General features: G+C 35.3%; 2 protein-coding genes and 1 non-coding gene across 5 annotated transcripts; all 3 read right to left on the bottom strand.

The window, feature by feature from the left end:
- Positions 1-294: 294 nt before the first annotated feature.
- LOC141721538 (rab GTPase-activating protein 22-like) lies at positions 295-5,629 on the bottom strand. The gene is made up of 5 exons (XM_074524482.1): positions 5,111-5,629; positions 2,970-3,105; positions 2,814-2,863; positions 2,140-2,193; positions 295-2,035 (listed from the first exon to the last, which is right to left on the bottom strand). Exons 1-5 carry the CDS (start codon positions 5,251-5,253, stop codon positions 799-801), a joined length of 1,620 nt encoding a protein of 539 aa, XP_074380583.1. The 5' UTR covers positions 5,254-5,629; the 3' UTR covers positions 295-798.
- Positions 5,630-6,732: 1,103 nt separating this feature from the next.
- On the bottom strand, positions 6,733-12,115 carry LOC141721539 (pyridoxal reductase, chloroplastic). 3 transcript variants are annotated; one of them, XM_074524485.1, is made up of 9 exons: positions 11,889-12,112; positions 11,561-11,798; positions 10,492-10,585; positions 10,163-10,286; positions 9,579-9,680; positions 8,915-9,066; positions 8,690-8,783; positions 7,152-7,333; positions 6,733-7,050 (listed from the first exon to the last, which is right to left on the bottom strand). In XM_074524485.1, exons 2-9 carry the CDS (start codon positions 11,781-11,783, stop codon positions 7,047-7,049), a joined length of 975 nt encoding a protein of 324 aa, XP_074380586.1. In that variant the 5' UTR covers positions 11,784-11,798; positions 11,889-12,112; the 3' UTR covers positions 6,733-7,046. The 3 variants fall into 3 exon arrangements, with proteins under 3 accessions (XP_074380586.1, XP_074380584.1, XP_074380585.1); XM_074524483.1 differs by having other exon boundaries at positions 11,561-11,795; XM_074524484.1 differs by lacking the exon at positions 6,733-7,050 and having other exon boundaries at positions 7,148-7,333; positions 11,561-11,795; positions 11,889-12,115.
- TRNAL-UAG (transfer RNA leucine (anticodon UAG)) lies at positions 12,109-12,188 on the bottom strand. The gene has a single exon. It is a non-coding gene; the product is annotated as a tRNA-Leu (tRNA).
- Positions 12,189-19,028: the final 6,840 nt, after the last annotated feature.

The raw sequence follows: 19,028 nt of genomic DNA, 5'->3' as shown, positions 1-19,028 counted from the left end.
ATTCTTTTTTGAAAATCCTCTGACGTTGCAAAGGGTTTAGACTGTAATTGTGAAAATTGACGCAAAGGAGAACATCTTAAGGAATGAGTGACCTAATGTTTAAGTTACAAAGTGCACTTCGCCCAAACCAGAGTGACCTAATGTTTAAGTAACCAAGTGCAGTTTTCCCTAACCAGAGTGATGGGAATTGCAAATATCTCCAACTAAAATGATGTTTTTTATGGACTACACTTCTACAACCTACTGCGATTATATAACAATTTGCCAAGAGTATAAGAGTTCGAGATGATCTAATGAACGGAAGAAAGTTAACAAATAAGCAACTCAGATACGTTAACATACAATGATACCAAGTTCAGAAACTTAGCCTAAAAAGTTCTCAATTTACCACGAAACTGGAGCCTTGGTTATAGTTTGAAACCCAAGAGAAAAAGTTAACAATGTGAAAATTGGTCTGACCTCTTTGACGATCAATTTTCAATAAATGTAATCTGCAACTGAAAGCATCAATAGACAGCAGAAATTTACTATCATTTATCAACTCCAGAAATTCAGGAGAGAATGATCGGATATCCACAATTCCTCCCCCTCCTAAAAAATTAGAAACAGTGGAATCTTTTTCCCAAGTACCAGATTTTTTATCCCTTAGCGGGGAAGAGTCAATATAACCATCATAAAATATTAAATACACCCATATGCTCATTTGGGGCATCGGTTTCAAGAGGACGGGAAAGGGTGTACCTCCAAAAGGCTAAATAACGGTATCAGAGATAAATTAGCGAATGGAAAACCCCGCACCTAATCAATATCAGGAAGAGGGTTCTCGATCTTGTTGTGGAGGGTGACCACCAAGTTATGTGCATCATCCAGGAGCTTCCACACATCAAGATGTCCTGCCATGCCATTACATTCCCTAACTATCTCATCCATGCTACTGTACTTCTCTATGATAAGTTTTCGTTTTTTTAATACAGATGCTGCAACAGCATAGAGCAGCAAATCTTCTGTTGGTGGGGCCTGTTGTCTAATCCTACTCCACGCGGACTTCCCAATCCCAGCTCGAATTGCTGCCTGATCTGCCCACATGACCTCCCAGAGGCAAATTGTTTGCTCAAAAGTTAATTCCCTCCTGAAGAGAACCACCACCATCCTATACACAAAAAAACAATCCTCTGCTTGAAGCTTTTCCAAATGTTTAAAAAGATGGGAATCCTTAAATTTAATTATCTTAGAAACTCTATCCAGTTGTCCTCGAATCCCGACCTCATCAAGCCTAAAATTATGCCGGGCCTTCTTCATGAAACCAACAAAACACCAGAAAGCTTCATGGTCTTCTGTCATCACTGTAATTATTGGGGAAAGTAGATCACTCATCCCCTGGCAATAGCCAATTTCAGGGTCATATAGAGCATAAGCTTCTAGAACAGCAACAAGTCGAGCAGCATGAAAGATTTTGTATGGCTCAAGGTGATCATAATCCTTAAGCCCGACAACCTCAGCTGAACGTCTCGCCCTTTCTTCTGGCACTGCAGCCTGGGATGGGGAATATGGTACCCATTCTTCATTGGCACGAATTGCATCTAGTCGTATGATGCGCTGCCAAGTTGCAAAATCTTCTGGTGTGCTCGTTTTTGATTGATTTCCCCTGTGTGAAGAATCCTCATTGGAGGGAATATCAGGATCATTCTCCTCGTTGCACTCTGAAGGAAAAGCGATGCTCACATCTACAGAGGAGTCCGAGTCTGATGACTCGGTCCCAGAAATTATAGGATCTGTTATTCGTTTTGAACCATCATATCTATTTAGCGCATCATTACTGAAGTCGTTTGAGTACTCAACAGATGGGCTTATATCTGCACTAGATAAAGATTCCCTAGCACTGACAACATCTTCAGAATCAGCAGAATCCCTGTTTTGAACGACTTTCCCACCGTCTTCACTGTTGCTGGTTTTACCAGTTTCCTTTAACTTAAAATTGTCATTGTTAGACTTTAGAAGCCGGCGGCAGTGCCGCCTCAGTTTCTCGTATTCCTTTCTACAACCACATATTGAACATAATAATATTAGTATTATTAACATAATGCCTGAAAACAGACTAAAATCATCCATTTCAAGTTCCAAATAATCAGTTTAACATACCTCCTCTTGGTTCTTAAATTATCTCTCTCCTCTTTGGAACTATTCAAGTCATACCTACAGGAAAATTAAAATAATTGATGGGAAATAGAGTTAAAAATTGACATTAGCTTACACCCGTGCATACAAACAATCAGCAATGATGATAATAACTCTAAACATCAATCTTTTATTAGATGCATCCTAATCGTCGTTGGGTTGACAACTTATTTTTCCCAACAATTTTTATGAATCTAAGCAACCTAAATAGACATAAAGCCGTGGCATCAAACTGAATCCAAGTTTTATTGCAAGGTTATAAATGATCATGTTTTTACCCTTCCAACGTAACAATAACACTGATTAAAAAGAGAAGATGAAAAGTGTTGCCCTGGAATGAAGTCTAACTTTTTATGGTAAATGGATTTTAGCTGGACTTCTAGTAGACCAAGAAAGTATTGGTGATTTATGTATACGAAAATTTTTATGTGGCTGACTATGTTCGGTAAAATAGTGAATTCCGCTAAGAACTCTGGTGTCTATACTGATTTAGAAATGAGAGTGAATTAGCATGCTTGAGCAGGACAGTGTTATTTCCTTGACATAGAAGAGCACCTATTATCCGTAAAGCTAAACGAAGACTTGAAAATTTAAGAAAGGTCACTTCTGGATAAAGTGATCAAGTAGAAGATGCTTACACTCCAAGAAGAAATGGCCAGACTTCTGCCCTTAGATTTGGATGAACGCCCTACAATGGTATCCATTTGGATAACAATTTTTAGAAGTTAGACATAATAGACACACAAGAAGTCCTATTACTATGCTTCATGATATTAAGACAGGGAGGAAATTACCCCACTGCGTATTTTCTTCAAAACTCGAACCCCGCCATCACGCAATTTCCCTTCTGGTGTAAACAACTTTCTCCATTGCTGAGGTGATAGGGCACGTTTTCTCTTTCTGTGCGACCATGGAGATTTTAGACGATTCCTGACATTGTATGTTAACCAAAGTTAGACAAGAAACAGAAAATATATGGAATACCTAAAGGACCTTTAACCTTTTTGAGAACTTAAGGACCTTTAACCTAGTTCTGTACTGAGACCCTTACCCTAAATTATATACACAAAAGCCTTTCATGATTTTGCGTAAATATAAAGTGATAAAGTAGAATCTGTCAAACAGGCAGTCCAAGCATTAGAGCACAAAATGCATTTAGCTCGAAGAACCCAACCAGTACCAAGGTTTAGGAACTAGTAGTCCTGCCCATTATTTTTATATAGTTAAAGAGACACATGAACATATGTGATCAACGGCTTATTCTGCACTTCCGGTACTTTACACTTACATCTCCAAGGTAGCATCTGCTATATTACCTAGTTAAAAGCTCACATGAATTCACATTCAGTAACCCTAACAGATATATCAGAATATGAGAACACTTAACCATCTTTGGCTGTCTAGCATCGCCTAAAAAGAAGGCCTAGGCCTACTACATTTTGAAAATTCTTCCACTTTGTAATTATACTAAAAAAAATTAGTTTTAAGTTAAAACAGAAGTCTAATCTGTACTTCAAAGAAAACCTATTATACTCTTGTGCAATTTGATGCTATAACAAATTTAGAAACACTCACAAAATCAACATATTCTTATAATACATTGTTTGACATTTATAAATGAACTTGTACCTTTTATTGATTCTCTGGAGAATTTTGGATGTTAAATATGAAAAAGCATAAGAATAGATGATATAATAAATATATCCCAATAATACATCAGTGAAAACTTTGATTAAGCTTTTACAAATCAATTATCCAAATGTTATATGGTCCTGCTACGGCACTAAAAACTTTAGGTCAAGACAGTTAGAGCCTTAGAGGTCACGTTGTGGATAAATAGACAATCTTCCCTTGTTCATAATTTATGTTAGGTGAACTGCCAATTTCGATTATGAAGTACTAACTCTGATAGTAGCCTATACATTAAAGCAAAAACAACTTTCCATTTGAACCGTCAAACCAATGCAGTTAGCAGAATGCTCAAAACGCAACTTCTCAAAGGGGAAGATAATGCTTGCACTACGAAAACACCTTGTTATACCTTCTAGATGATAAGCAGCACAGAGGACCAAATTCAGATTATTATAAAAATAAAGAAAACCTTAAATGGTAATAGACAAAGCTAGAAGTTTATACATGGAAAAATAATTCTAGCAGATCAAATGTACTTGTTCAAATTATCAAGTCATTTTTGAGAAATCCTACAGATCCAGGTTTAAGTACTCTCTTATTTATCATCGGTGTATACCAATAAGCATTAGGCAATATATCGTCACCCATTTTTTAACTGAACCCGCCACTCCACCTGCGGTCTCAAGTTCAATATAAGAGGTTAAATACCCCCAACATTAAAAGGACCAATATCTTTTAGTGTCACTAAAGTTGGTTATCTAGCAAAATACTCCACATATGTATTTACACAAACACGAAAATAAAAACATATCAAGACTCGAACTTTCTAATTATCAAGAAGATATAATAACCTAAATACACTGAACTTAACTCATATTTGAGCTCAACTAACAAAACTGAAGTAATTGAGATCAAGATCTAAATTTTTAAAGAAAACATAACATTATTAAACACACATACACTAGACACACATAAAATACGAGGTTAAATACCCGCCCACCATTACAAGGACCAATATCTCTCAGTGTCACTGAATATGGTTATCTAGCAAAATACTCCCCAAATTTATGTACACAAACACGAAAATAAAAACGCATCAAGACTCGAACTTTCTAATAAACAAGAAGATTTTATATAATAAGCTAAAAAACACTGCAATGAACTAGTATTAAGCTCAACTACCAAAACTAAAGTGATTGAGATCAAGATCTAAATTTTAAAAAAAAAACATATAAACAACATAACATTATAAAACACACACTCTCACACACACACACACACATATATAAACAGGCTGACTCACCGATCAGAAGTAGAGCAAGAAGACGCAGGAGAAGAAGACGCAACAACAAACAAAACTGATCTCAAATGAATCCAAGAAGACGATTTCGAAGACGCCGATGAAGAAGACGATGAAGCAGTTTGACTTCGTCTTAAAGCTTTCATCTATCCCCAACCTATACACACACAAACACAAATCTACACACACATCCACCACTCAAATCTTGAAAATTCAATTCAGCAATTTCCACGCCTCTAATCGCTAAAATAACTTGATGGGCCGTCTTAATTTTGAAAAATAACAAAAGGGTAGAGGTTAGTCTGGAGCAATAGCACGTGAATACGCCGGAGGCAGAAATTCCGGCAACTCCGGCGCCGGAAATGAAGGAGAATATAAAAAAGGTGTTAATAATAATGGAAAATCCAGCATAACCAAAAACCAACTACTCGAACTTGTCTCAACTGCTTTTTACGACTAGTTAGTAGGACTTGAGAACTACTTTACTTTCCTTTTTTCTCTCACCACTCTTTTTATTTGTCTCAACTTTCTTTATTTATAATTATTACAAATCTTGCCAAGTAATAGTTTGGCATGAGATTTTATGTAATTATGTTAGTTCAAACCAATCTTGATTTTAAAAAATAAAAAAAAAATATTTTATGTTTTTGCATATAAATTTTATAAAGTATATGTTTGGCTTTCATTGATTGTATTAATATTCCAATAGATATTAAATTTTGTGCTACATTGAGAAAATAGTATAATTTATGAAATTTTGTTGTTTGGTTCTCAATTTTTTATTATATTAATATTTTAACATTTTAAACAAATTATCAATAATTTAGGAATTTCAAAAAAGATAATTGTTTATCTTTCAAGTCTTTGATTTTTAAAAATTTTAGAATCCACGAAGGTATCTGATAGTTCAAATTGGATATTCCCTTTAGTTGTTGATCTCTTTGTTTCGGTCTACTTGAATTTACACTGATTTTAAAGTAATACAAACCAACCATAATTTCAAAGATTATTTTGTATAAAAAGTTTAGTATTAATTCTTTTATTTAAAAAGAAGCATAAAACAATTTTTTTTAGAACACCTTACCATTTTAGGTGCAAAAAATTGAAGTGAGGAGGTAAGGGTATCTACAAAATCCAAATATCTAAATTGGGGCCCACTAAATATTTGAATCAGTGTACTAATTCAAATTTGAATTACATTCAAATTTACTTTAATATAAAATAATGATTTTATTAATTTTTCTAATTTTAATTTATTAGATTTAAAATCGACTTGTGATTAATTATTGAATATTAATGATATTTTAGATGTTAATTAATGAAATGAATATGTTTTTAGCTAATTAACTCTAAAATTTTAATGTTTTAAGTGTAGTAAAAAAATTATTTTCGATTTATTTAATTTATTAGATATAATATAAATAGTTATTTATGTTTAAAGAATAAATTTAAGAATAAAAAAATTAATATAATATTTGCTTACTATAATATGTAAAATGGATCAAAATTTTGGGTTATTGTGTTAGAGTTCATCAGAAATTTGGATCTGAATTTGAATTAGTTGGTGATTCAAATTTAAATTTTTGGATAAAACTGTTTAAGATGTCCTAACCTACCTCATCAGATTGCATCAACACTGGTGCACGTTATATGATCCAATTATTCCTTTCCTTAGACCTTACATTTTTAGGAAGCTGGTTCCATAATGGTATCCAATTATATGTGCATTATATGTTTTAATGGAGCAAAAAGAGGAAGAAGAAGGTCCACTAAATCACCATGAACTTCATATATGCATATTGCTTCCACAATGCTCATTAATGGAGTGAACCTCATCATTTAAGAGGCAATGAAGTTTCACAAGCGTTTGACCTGTCAGTTCTCTGTATACACCTACTTGCTTTTAAATCTCTGCTATTTGCATTAACCTTACAGGACCTCATCTGTGGTTCCAGGAAAAAACAGATCAAGGAAAGATCAAAATGTTGAATAAATTTTTACCACGAATCTAGGCCATGAAAAACTAATTCCACTGAGAGCTTACCTTGTCTGGAAAACATTCTGTATCATCTTGCGTGGAGACTCACGAGCAGCTGATTCTAATTCAAGTATCTCGTCTGAACTGAGATTCCAGCCAAGAGCACCCAAATTGTCTTTTGCTTGTTTCAAGGTCTTTACTCCAGGTATTGGAACGGTACCCTTGCTAATGCACCAGTTTATTGCTACCTAATAATAAAGGTTCTTTTACATCAAATTAAGAAGTGATACAGTTCTTAATAAAATAACACATTAGCATGGTAAAATAAATAGAGTGATTAGCATATTTTACCTAAGAATTATAGTTATTACTTGAAACATGACAATTTAAAAAATTAGCACAGAATACCACAGGGGCCTACGTGTGAGAAATGTGTTCTAGCTAAAATTTGGCTAAACAACCAAGCATTGGGCTGGTGCATTATGGAGATTGAATATGCATATCAACATATCCAAGGGGTGAAAAACCCATGCAATGTACGGCTATCTTTTCTACTATGTTACTCCCACTCTTCTGTTTAGGTTACCGTACCCGTGTCTGACACTTGGACACCACACTTATTCCATGTCGGATCCTTTGACTGACATATGGACACTTTGACCAATTTATAGATCAAATATTAGTCACACTAAATATTCAAAATACATATTTAAGAAGAAAAAATATGCGGCAATGAGACAAAAGTAGGGAATATGCCAAACTCGCAATGTTCTTTAGAAAATCAAGTTTAATCGAATTTCAATTGTTACTTTATTCTAAGATGTCTAACTTAACATACTTCAATCAATCAATCAATTGTACCCAATAATACCGCCTATGGCAGTGTCTGGGGAGGTTATATCGTACGCAGTCTTACCCTCATTCCAAAGAATGAAGAGACTGTTTCCTCAAAAGACCGTTGGCTTGTTTATTAATAAAATATGTTGTGTCCCCGTACATGTGTCCAAAAATCGGACAGTGTCCCCGTATCCCCAATTTTTAGACTTCTTAAGTCCGACACTCGGATATGTGTTGTGTCCGACACTCCGTACCGAGTCAGAGTAACATAGTTTTCTAGAACCCACACAATGATCGAGCATATCACCTGATCTGCATTTTCATCAATGTGCAACACCTCGATATATGAAGGAACTATTTTTCCTTTTCTGCTAACACACAATTGTGAAATCCGTATCCACTAATCAATATTGCAAAATAGGCCCTGTTTCCAAATTGTGTTATACTAATCCAATATTGGGAAAAATGTAGTACTTTGGTTATTTTTTCTACCCGAATATGAACTGCATCCAAACTAAACCCTACTCCTTGTCCTAGACAATGAGTCTGATGTCAAAATGCAGCACATAGGCCTTGATGTGTAAAAGTTCCTGTTTTGGTTAAATGCAAGTGATACACTGCAATTGATGTATAAGAAGAAAATAAGCATCATTGGCTAGTAGCTATTACTGTACAAATTTGACCTGTCATTTGATTCGATATTATACTAGCCTTCCCACCATTTTGGCTGTAAAGTGACTATATATTGTTAAATGACAAAGAAGTACCTGTGGTATAGTCTTCCTTCTTCTTTGAGCAATTTTACCCAGGGAATTGAGTAGAGGTTCCAGTCCAGGTATAATTTGTTTAAATAACAAGCTCCTGCATAAAAGGAACCAATTGCTGAAGTAATAAATATATTATTGCTCAAGGCAATCCAAATTAAGGACAACCAGTGCAACTTTATTCTCCTATTTGGATGCGGTATACAGTAGTGACAAAAGTGTTTGTACCTCGGTCCACTTGGAAGACTAGAAGATGTATATTTCCCAGTAAGCATACCAAGTCCCAAAGGACTGTAAGAAATTACACGAATACCGAGAGAATCACATATAGTCTTTATCTCCATCTGATCCTCTCCCATACTCAATAATGAAAATTGAACCTGTAATGTAATAAGATAAAGCTTTTATATAGTGACAAACAACACAGAAAAGGTAAGCTGTGTACAACTGTAAAGAAATATCATGCACACCATATCTATTATGAATTACAAGAATTTCACTCCTCTTCTATTCCTTTCCTTCATTGTCGGATTACTTTTACTTTTTCAAGGTAGATGATAGGACTGATGAGCAATACATAAAAAACTTTTACTCCGGGATTCCGTTATTTCTTGATTCTGTATAAGGTTTTTTTCCCAGGCTATTAGACTATTAATGGGAATGTCCACTAACATTTACTCACAATGATAATAAAGAGATTATCAGGGTTGTAAGCTATTGACATAGCTGGACAATTTGAAAATTATCATGATGCACTTATAAGGAACTCCTAAGCTAAAAAGAACTGTCATAATTTTCTTGCACTCAGGATCATATCAATGAGGCCATAAAGGTAATGAAAAAAAAATCCAAGTATCTCCACATGCGAGCACCATGAAGTAAGGTGTAAAACCTGAGCAGAAGACAAGGGGACTCCACGTGCTTGAAGATATTCATAGATTTTAATGAGCTGCTTTGGTCCGTAATTACTCACCCCAACTGCTTGAACTAAACCCTGCATGATTACATGTACTATGATGATTATGCAAATTAATCTAATTACAATTCTTTTATGATGTTATTCAAATAATGTTTACAAGCCAGGAGACAATTGTTACAAGAGAGTGCCAAATAATCTACATACTAAAAAGGAACATTGATATTGATTAGCTCGCTCGACTGAGTATCTTTATATTTTGGAAGTATTAATGCTCATTCTAGTAGTGATCATCAATCTAATTCATATTGGCCATCCCCAAGTTTTTCTAAGGGAGGTAAAAATTGTGAAAGATATCCACTACTCTAGCCAAGAACACGTCTTTCACAGAGGCTTGAGACATCAACATCCCACTTAAGGGAGATGGTGTGACACTGTTAAAGCATGTCCCTTTGGTCCCAAGTTACTGTTTTAAAAATGAAACATCAATAAAATTCAAACCGACCAATGAAAATGGTTATATTTCAGGTAAATTATTGGCACAAATAAATCATGGTAACCTTGTCATACATTGCCACTAAACCGTCCCAAAGAGCTTTTTCCTGTAGAGGTGCATAGTTTGCTGTTGACCAGTGCAATTGTCCAATTCCTATCTGCTCAATTTGCATCCTGTCCAGAGAACCCCTGAAAGACAACTGTAATTTAGAAGAGTATCAATAGGCCAACAGCTACATTCTGATTATATATGTTATATCATACAGTAATGGTGTTTATCATACATAAACTTTAATTGCGTAATCAGTAGTTTAATTAATTGTTATGAATTATTTGGAAAAAAGTAAAACAAATAAAGTGACACTCAAAATAAGTTAGAAAAGAAAAAATATACTTGCAAGCATTGACAAATTGTCCAGGAGTGAGACGCCATGGATATGCAGCAAACTTTGTCGCAATCACAACGTCTTCTGCTAATTGCTTTTGTCCTAATTGTAATCAAGCAAACCTTTAGCAAGATAGCTAGAACTAGAACCAAAATACCTCTAAAGTACTTCAATCAAATCACAAAAAAATAAAGCCTTTTCATGCCCTCATGAGTAAATTCCCTTGGCCTTGATAATAACAACACAATTGAATAAACACTGTGGAAAAAGCACTTGGAATAAGCAACTAGCATCCAAGGGTCACTACCCTTTGTTAACAATCATACAAAGATCAAAATTTCAATACACAAAGATTGTATCTCTACAGAAATTTCACCCCCTTTCCAGATAAACTAGAATCAAAGGGTCGTCATTTTAGTATTCATAAAAAACAAAAGTTGCCATTTTTCGCTAATAGTTATACAAGATCATATTTTGTAGACTTCAAAGCAACTAGACATATAGACGTTGATAGATATACAAAAATTATATTTCTATACAGACTGACCATCCAGTCCTCCACTCTGCCCACCCGCACTAACACACTATATAGACGGTCACACACACAACTAGAATCAGAGAATCACCATTTTTTGTTTACAATTAAGCTTAAGATGCAAGCTAGACAAGTTAAATTACTTATAGAATTCAAAAACCCCTCCCCTCAAAGCAACTAAAATTGAAGGCTTGCCATTCCTCACAAATAACGATACCAAGATCAAAATTATTATATAGACATCAGCCTCCCCCCCCCCCCCCTCTCCTCAGAAGCAATTAGCGAGTAGCCATTGTTAGCTTTTAATTATGAAAAGATCCCGCTCCCCCCCCTCCCAGCAACTAAAATTAAAGGGTCACCACTCTCCGCAAAATAATTACACAAAGACCCCCTCGCAAGATCAACTAGAATCAAAGGGTAACCATTTTTCATTAACAATTATGCAAAGATCATATTTTTAAGTTACCCGCAATCAAACACAACTATATTCGACTTTCAGGAAATGATAACGCGGCAAAAGGAATCGAAATTAGAAAGATAACCTCGAAACTCCCTAATGAACTTGCCAAGAAGCTTCTCACTCTGTCCACTCAACTTCCCAGTTCCATAAGAATCAGCTGTATCAAAAAGATTAACACCATTCTCAACAGCAAGATTAAATACTTCTTGAAGCTCATCATCCATAGATTCTTGATATCCCCACAAAAGCTGATTCCCCCAAGCCCAAGTCCCAAACCCCATTGGAGAAACAGTTAGTGGACCCATCTTCACCTTCTTCTACTTCATCAAACATTGCACAAAACAAGAACATAGTGATTATGTTGTACTAGACATATAAGAAAAAAATAACAAAAAAAGTTTCATTTTTACCTTTTGCCATGGCCAGAAAAGAGGCTTAAAGTTGGGAACTTTAAGAGGAGAAGATGAAAGAAGGGATTGAATTGAAGTTGGAGATGATGTTGTTGCCATTGTAGACATTGCAAGAGCACTTGTTGAGTGTTTGTGAATTGCTGATATGATTTTCTGGATAGCAAATTTGAGATCACTTGGTACTTGGTGGGATAAATTCCATGTATAATGTTTTACAAAATGACAGCTGTGGGATTTGAACCCACGCCCTTTAGGACCAGAGCCTAAATCTGGCGCCTTAGACCACTCGGCCAAACTGTCTCACGGTAAGAGTTCTGAATTGCTCATATTTAAACGTTTAGAATACCTCCATGAGGTTTAAAATTGATTTGATAATTTTAACTTATATGTTTATTTTTTTTGTGATTTTACTGATCGAAAAACATCTGCAAGTTACAATTATTAAACATCAATATAATCGATATATATATATAATTGGATACACATATAATACAATTATTACCCAACTCATATTTATCTTCGGATTTTCAATAAAACTCTAGTTTCTATATAACTTTTATATATACTATTAAAAAAATAACTATTATATTTAAGACAAAATAATGAAAATTTTGTTGGTAATCGTCACTCGGTACATGTTGCATTTACTTGATTATCCTTACTTAATTATTAATACTTTTTACTTAATTACCCTTACTTAATTATTTTAATAACCTGTTTATTTTAAACATATATTAATCCTAAATAGACTAAAACTCGTGCGATGCACAGTTTTTTTAATAATTGTTATTACATAAATTTTATTTTCATTTTTTATTAATTATATTTGCTAAAAGTGTAAATATGTTTGAATAATTATTGTCGAATATATCTTTAATTATATTATAATAGCTATTATTAATAATTGGGTTTTAAAATAAAATATTTTATCAGAAACTTGAGGTATCAGCTTCAAAACTGATGCGATAATCTATATCAACTGAGGCAACTAGTTTTTTGGCTAAAATGGAAATGCGAGTCCATGTGTAACTATTTTCTGAGATCGTTTGTAATTTATTTTGTTTAAGTCAGAATGGATATAGTGTATATTATTTTCTTTTATCACGGGCTATTATACCTATTAACGAATTATATTTTAACCAGTATGTGTGCCCGCGGTGCGGGTCTTGTACCATATTATTCGTAATGAAAATTTAATTTTTTATTTAATTTTTTTAGATTTATTTAGTTTTTGTTAATTATTATCGTAAACGTTGTGAAGACTAGGGCTGAGCAAAACCAAATCGAAACCGAAAAACCGAACCGAACCGTGCTAATTTAGTTCGGTCTGGTCCTGATTTTTCAGAAAATTCGGTCTATTCGGTCCGGACCAAATAGACCGAAATAAAATTCGGTTAGGTCCGGTTCTTTTAAAAAATATTTCAGTACGGGCCGAATATACCGAATAGTCCAAATCATAAATATCATAATTTTATATTATATCTTTTACATATATCTTAAAAAAATTAATCATAAATTTTAATTTATAATTGTATTTATACACTTTTAGAACTCTACATATCACCTTACTTTAATTATATTTTAGATTTTATAATTTTTGGTTAAAAATTTTAATATAATTTTATTTTTTTTCAAAAAATTTGGTCCGTTCGGTCCAATCGAATTATTTTCGGTCCGGTCCGGTCCAGTACATAATAAAATTTCGGTCCGGTTCGGTCCAAGAAAATATGATAATTCGGTTTTTCGGTCTATTCGGTTCGGTCCGGTTTTGGACCGAACCGACCGAATGCTCAGCCCTAGTGAAGACCATTAATGCTCAGCCCTAGTGAAGACCATTAATGCTCAGCCCGGTTTTGTTGGAATACCAAATAATTTTGTTCCAATAGTAAGATACGTAAAATAATTTTTTAATGCATTAAAAACATCAATTTTGTTGCTTTTGTAACTGTATTTTTATAGATAGATATATAGACATAATACTTGGTAGTCGTGTCATTCCACTATTCCCAAATTAAGTTTGAAATCCCTAAATCAGAAAAGTGTTCTCTTCCAGAATAACTATTTAATGGCTTCTTCTGGTGATGTACCCAGTTTTGTGAAGTACCTCGGAACAGATGATTGCTTATCGAATGAATTAGTAAGTTGTTAACTGTCCGTACCTTATGTCGTGTGTTTAAATTGATTTTAATAATGGATTGAAGCGATTATTTGGTTAAATTTGAAATACACGTAGTTCCCACTCGTTTCGTGATTATGCATGGAGATCGTATTCCACAAAACTGGATGCTTAAAATTAGGAATGGGTACAAATTGCATGTCACCTTTGATCGGTCTAATTGTAAACTTGTTGGCATCATTGATTTGTTTGTTTATCATCGCTTGACAAGAGGTGAAGTGCTTGTTTTCGGGTATGTGTCTAATATAAAATTTTTGGTTTTCATTATTGGTCGTGACTGTGTTGAAATTCGATATCCAAGCATTGTGCATGCATCTCAAAATCGGAGTCCATCAGATGAAACTGTATATTAAATATTTAAATATCTGTGGTTATTGAGAATGGGTATTTGTTTAAATTATATGTGCCTTTGAAATCTATTATTGTTTGTCTTAGTGAGGAGTTATAAGGAGGATGAAATTTTTTGAATTACGTTTCAGTTACTGAAGAAATCGTTAATGATGTGGTTAGTTTTATATGAAAATATTGTCATCGTTTTGTTATTTTTGGCATTTTATGTGACATGTATATTATTTTTTGTAGAGACCTCCTGCCCACTTTATCGAAAGGTTTGGCAGGCGAATGTCGGGTTTTGTGACATATGTTCGCTGTAATTCTAACGCGAAAAAACACGCAAGCGTACGCGATCACAAGTAGTATAAGATTCAATTCAAGTTCGTTCCCACAAAGAATTAGGTTAATTTTAGATTATGCACTTATGCAACAATGTATGGTTATCGCTCAATGCTAAGACAAGTAACAATTTGAGTTTTGATTATCTAAGAGATTATACTAAATAACATTAACTAAGAGAATAAAGATTGAATTACTTATATGAGAATAAATATGGGATTCTAACTTCATTAAATACTTCATTCAAAGTCTATATCTTTAACCTTAGCATGTGATGGTGATGACAACTAATCAGATAACACGAAATTAGTATACGCCAACTTTCGTTGTACGTATACCCTACTATCAAATATCCACAATTAAGATAGAAGTAGATTAGACACCGATTATGCTTAGTCCCTATATGTCTATAAAGATTAAAAACATAACGGTTTAAGAGCAAGTTATCTATCGTGATTACATAGGGTGAATAAGATGGTTAAAATTACCCACGAATCATGCATAACAAATATATATGAACCTATGCTAGCATGGCAAGTTCTAAACATCTATATTCACTGTCGCTTCAATATAGATTAACAAACAATTTTAGATGTTAGCTACGCATCAAAGACGAATAAGCACAACCAAACTAGGAAATCATAAATCACCACACACAAAAGATTATAAAATAATTAACTATTGAAATCCATAGATAAATCCGTTAGAACCCCATGACAACGTTTAGTTCATAATCGAACTCATCGTCACCATGGATTCCAATGAAAACATGATAATAAACAATATAAGAGTACTAGGGTTCAAAGACAAATCGAAAACAAGCATCCGAAATACAACTATAATGGAGAATGCAAAAGTATTTTTCTCCATAGCCGTCTTGTGCTCTACTAGGTCTTCGTATTTCTCTCCCTGGTCTCCTCGTTCTTTAAAACGAATTATTATAGGTTTATATAGCTTCTGGACGACCTGGGCTTTCAAATCTCAAAATCGGACTTGAATCAGGATTCCGGGCCAGAACTACCGCGCGGCCGCCCCAACTTCCGCGCGGGCGCGCGCGCTTGCTGCTTATCTGGCGCGGCCGCCCCGCCTTCTGCGTGGGCGCGCCGTGCTTCTGTCCCTTGACTTCATTTCTTGTTTCTGTTGTATCTTGAGTTCCTTCTGTCAGAATTTGGCGATCCAATAGTCCATGCGAATCTATCGAGATGCTCTTCAACATGAGAATGGTCTTGACTGCAGAATCTGACCTCCTTTCAGCATATTTTCTTGAGAAGCTCAATTATTCATCCAACTAATGTCTGAAATGCAAGTAACACAAAAACACATCAAAAATACCAATAACTGGAGTTCAAAATACCAACTTAGGCTTGTAATGAAGCGTTCAAAGTAGAAATAAAATCCACTTATCACACCCCCAAACTTGAATCGATGCTTGTCCTCAAGCATAAACAGACTCAAAAACTATAAAACAACCTAATGCGTGAATGCAACTAAATGATAATGCAATCGATCCCCTCAGAATAACCATAACCAACCAACAAGCGAATGCCTCTAAGAATGTCATGACTTTTAACAGAGTTCGAATAAATCCCACAAACCAATTCACAAACCACAAATGTGCGTGTGTGGATGCTTATCAGATATACTCTCGATAATAGATCAATAACCATAACTTATCTATCATCAAAATAATCACAAGTTTATAAACAGAATAGATGTTAAATGCATAATGACTCACAACACCTCCTTCCTACTAGAGTTATACAAGGATTCATGCTTTTATTGAACACATAACAAAAATGCTTATTTGACCGTGTAATGATTGAGGTCCCAAAAGACTTGTGCAATAATACCTATGTAGCGAGCGTTAGGTTAGTAGATCCCAGACTATCAAAGCCTTAGGTCACTAGACACAAAGTCCCCTAAAACCTAATAACTCGAGTACTAAAGAGCTCACTCTTGATCAATTATGCATAAACACATATTTTTTTCTTTTCTTTTTTTCTTTTTTTTAACAATTTCTGAATGAGTGTGTTTCGCTCCATCTCATTCAACCCTAGACTACTCATAAATTTATGAGTCGGTTACTAGCCATTTAACGCCAAGCCTTATTCCTACTAGCAATGAAATTCAAGTTTTTCTCTAATTTAAAAATTCAGTGTTCTTTTGCCATTAAGAGAATACCACAAATTCTAGATATAAACAAGTGATTAAATCTCAACAAATAACAAGTATGATCATGATCTAGATAAAAAGCAATCCTATAAGACTTGTGATTTTTTTTCTGGCATGCAAATCAATTCATTAGACTTAAACAACCCTCTATTCGTCATCACCACACTCAAATTATCATCCACTTATCAATCAGAAATAGCTCAACCTAAGGGATCATGTTACATGCATGCACATGCAACTATATGAATTCACATAAAAAAAACTTAAACAAAAATTTCCTATATGAACAATCATGAAAAATATGAATGAAATACAACTAAACATGCAACATGAATCTATATGAATCTATATGGACACACACAAACTAATCCTTACATTATCACCCCCAAACTTAAAATTTTCAATGTCCTCATTGAAGGTAATAATAAGGATTTCAGGCATACCTAATTGTCAGAAAAATCACCCTCCTCGGGTGGAGTATCAGGTGGCGGATACACAGAATCAGCACCAAACACCAGCGAATCAACCTCAACACCAGTGGCTCGAAAAGTAGTGCCCAAAGCCTGTGTCAAGTCGGCAACAAAATGACTGTGCATATCGTGCATAGTATCCATGTGTCTGGCCAATCTCCTAATATGTGCATCGCCAAGCCCAAAACTATCCCCTTCATCCTGCTGAACACGTGAAGAACTAGCCTCTCCTCGAGCGGCTCTCCAAACTGCACGCCTGGCCGGAGAAGAACCACCAGTATAAGTCTGATCAGCTGGCTGGCCATTGGGCAAATGATCATAAGTGTAACCCATTCAGCTTTTTCACCATACCATTCTTGCATCGTCGCGATTGTGGAGCTATCAATAGGAGCGCTCGACATCTACAACTGCTCCAACTCGGGCCAACGAACACCCACCGAAACACAAAGCTTCGTCACAATTGAGGCATGAGGAATCTCCCCCGATGTCCAGCTCCTCAGAAACTGCAGCATATTCTGATGTATCAAATGGCCGAGATCCACATACTCCTCATTCAAGATCCCCCAAAGTAAAATAGCACGATCAATAGTAACATCATGCTTATGCGAAGAAGGCATAATGTTCGCACACACAAAAGCGTTCCATGCTCGAGCATACCTGTTCATGCATGCAGCCGGAAAAGTGAGCGTCTCATTCGTGCCCCTCTTGCATTTCCACTGTGTTCCCGGAACACACAACTCAACCACAATATGATCAAGATCAAAATCCTCCCTTGTCTTGTTCACCCACTCCTCTTGCGTCGGCTTTCTTGCGGGTTGATTGATAACCCTACGAATAGCCGCCGATGTGTAATCCACTGTCAAACCACGTACCACAGAAAACCCATTCTTATCAGCCATTGCATTCACATAAAACTCCCAAATAATACTCATTGGGACAGCAGAAGGGACCTTGCAGAAAGTTTGTCATGCCATCTCAGTAATCATCTCCAAGAGCTTTTCATCTCTCGCAGTGGGTAAGAAACCCCTCTCCTTTGCAATTGATTTGGACATCAATCGATTAAACTCAGCTTGTACATCCGGAGAAGAAAATCTAGCCACCGCTCCACCAGCACTCGAATCCGACGAGTGACTAGAGCTGCTACTCAACACGACTCTCGATCTTTTGGGTGCCATGAGAATATTAGAGATTTGGTGTCTATGTAGTGTATATGAGAAGCTAGGGTTTGGAGAGAATAAGAAGATGTATGTATATAAGAGATGTGTGTATATATATATAGGATATGTGAGGGAATGGTAGAGTTTAGAATTGATTAGGAATAGGACTTATGGTAGAAAAAGGGGTAAAATTCGGCTGGGGTGTTTTTGATTTGAATTTTCTGTTTTTTCTGTTTTTTTTTCTTTTTCCAGAACCTTCGCACGGCTGCCCCGCATCTCCGCGCGGCCGCCCCGCTTCTCCGCGCGGGCGCACCGTGTTCCTCATATTTTTGCGCGGCCACCCTGCTTCTCCGCGCGAGCGCGCCGAGCTTCTGCAAAACTGATTTTTTTTTGTTTTTTTCCATTTTCTTGTCGAACCAACTATACAACAAACATGGGTTGCCTCCCACGAAGCGCTTGGTTTACGTCTCTAGCTTGACGTGAAACCTCAGAT

Source organism: Apium graveolens, chromosome 4, assembly GCF_009905375.1.
Source record: "Apium graveolens cultivar Ventura chromosome 4, ASM990537v1, whole genome shotgun sequence".
Classification (NCBI taxonomy): domain Eukaryota; kingdom Viridiplantae; phylum Streptophyta; class Magnoliopsida; order Apiales; family Apiaceae; genus Apium; species Apium graveolens.
Note: the sequence above shows the minus strand (reverse complement) of the source record. Positions and strands in the feature narration are given on the sequence as shown.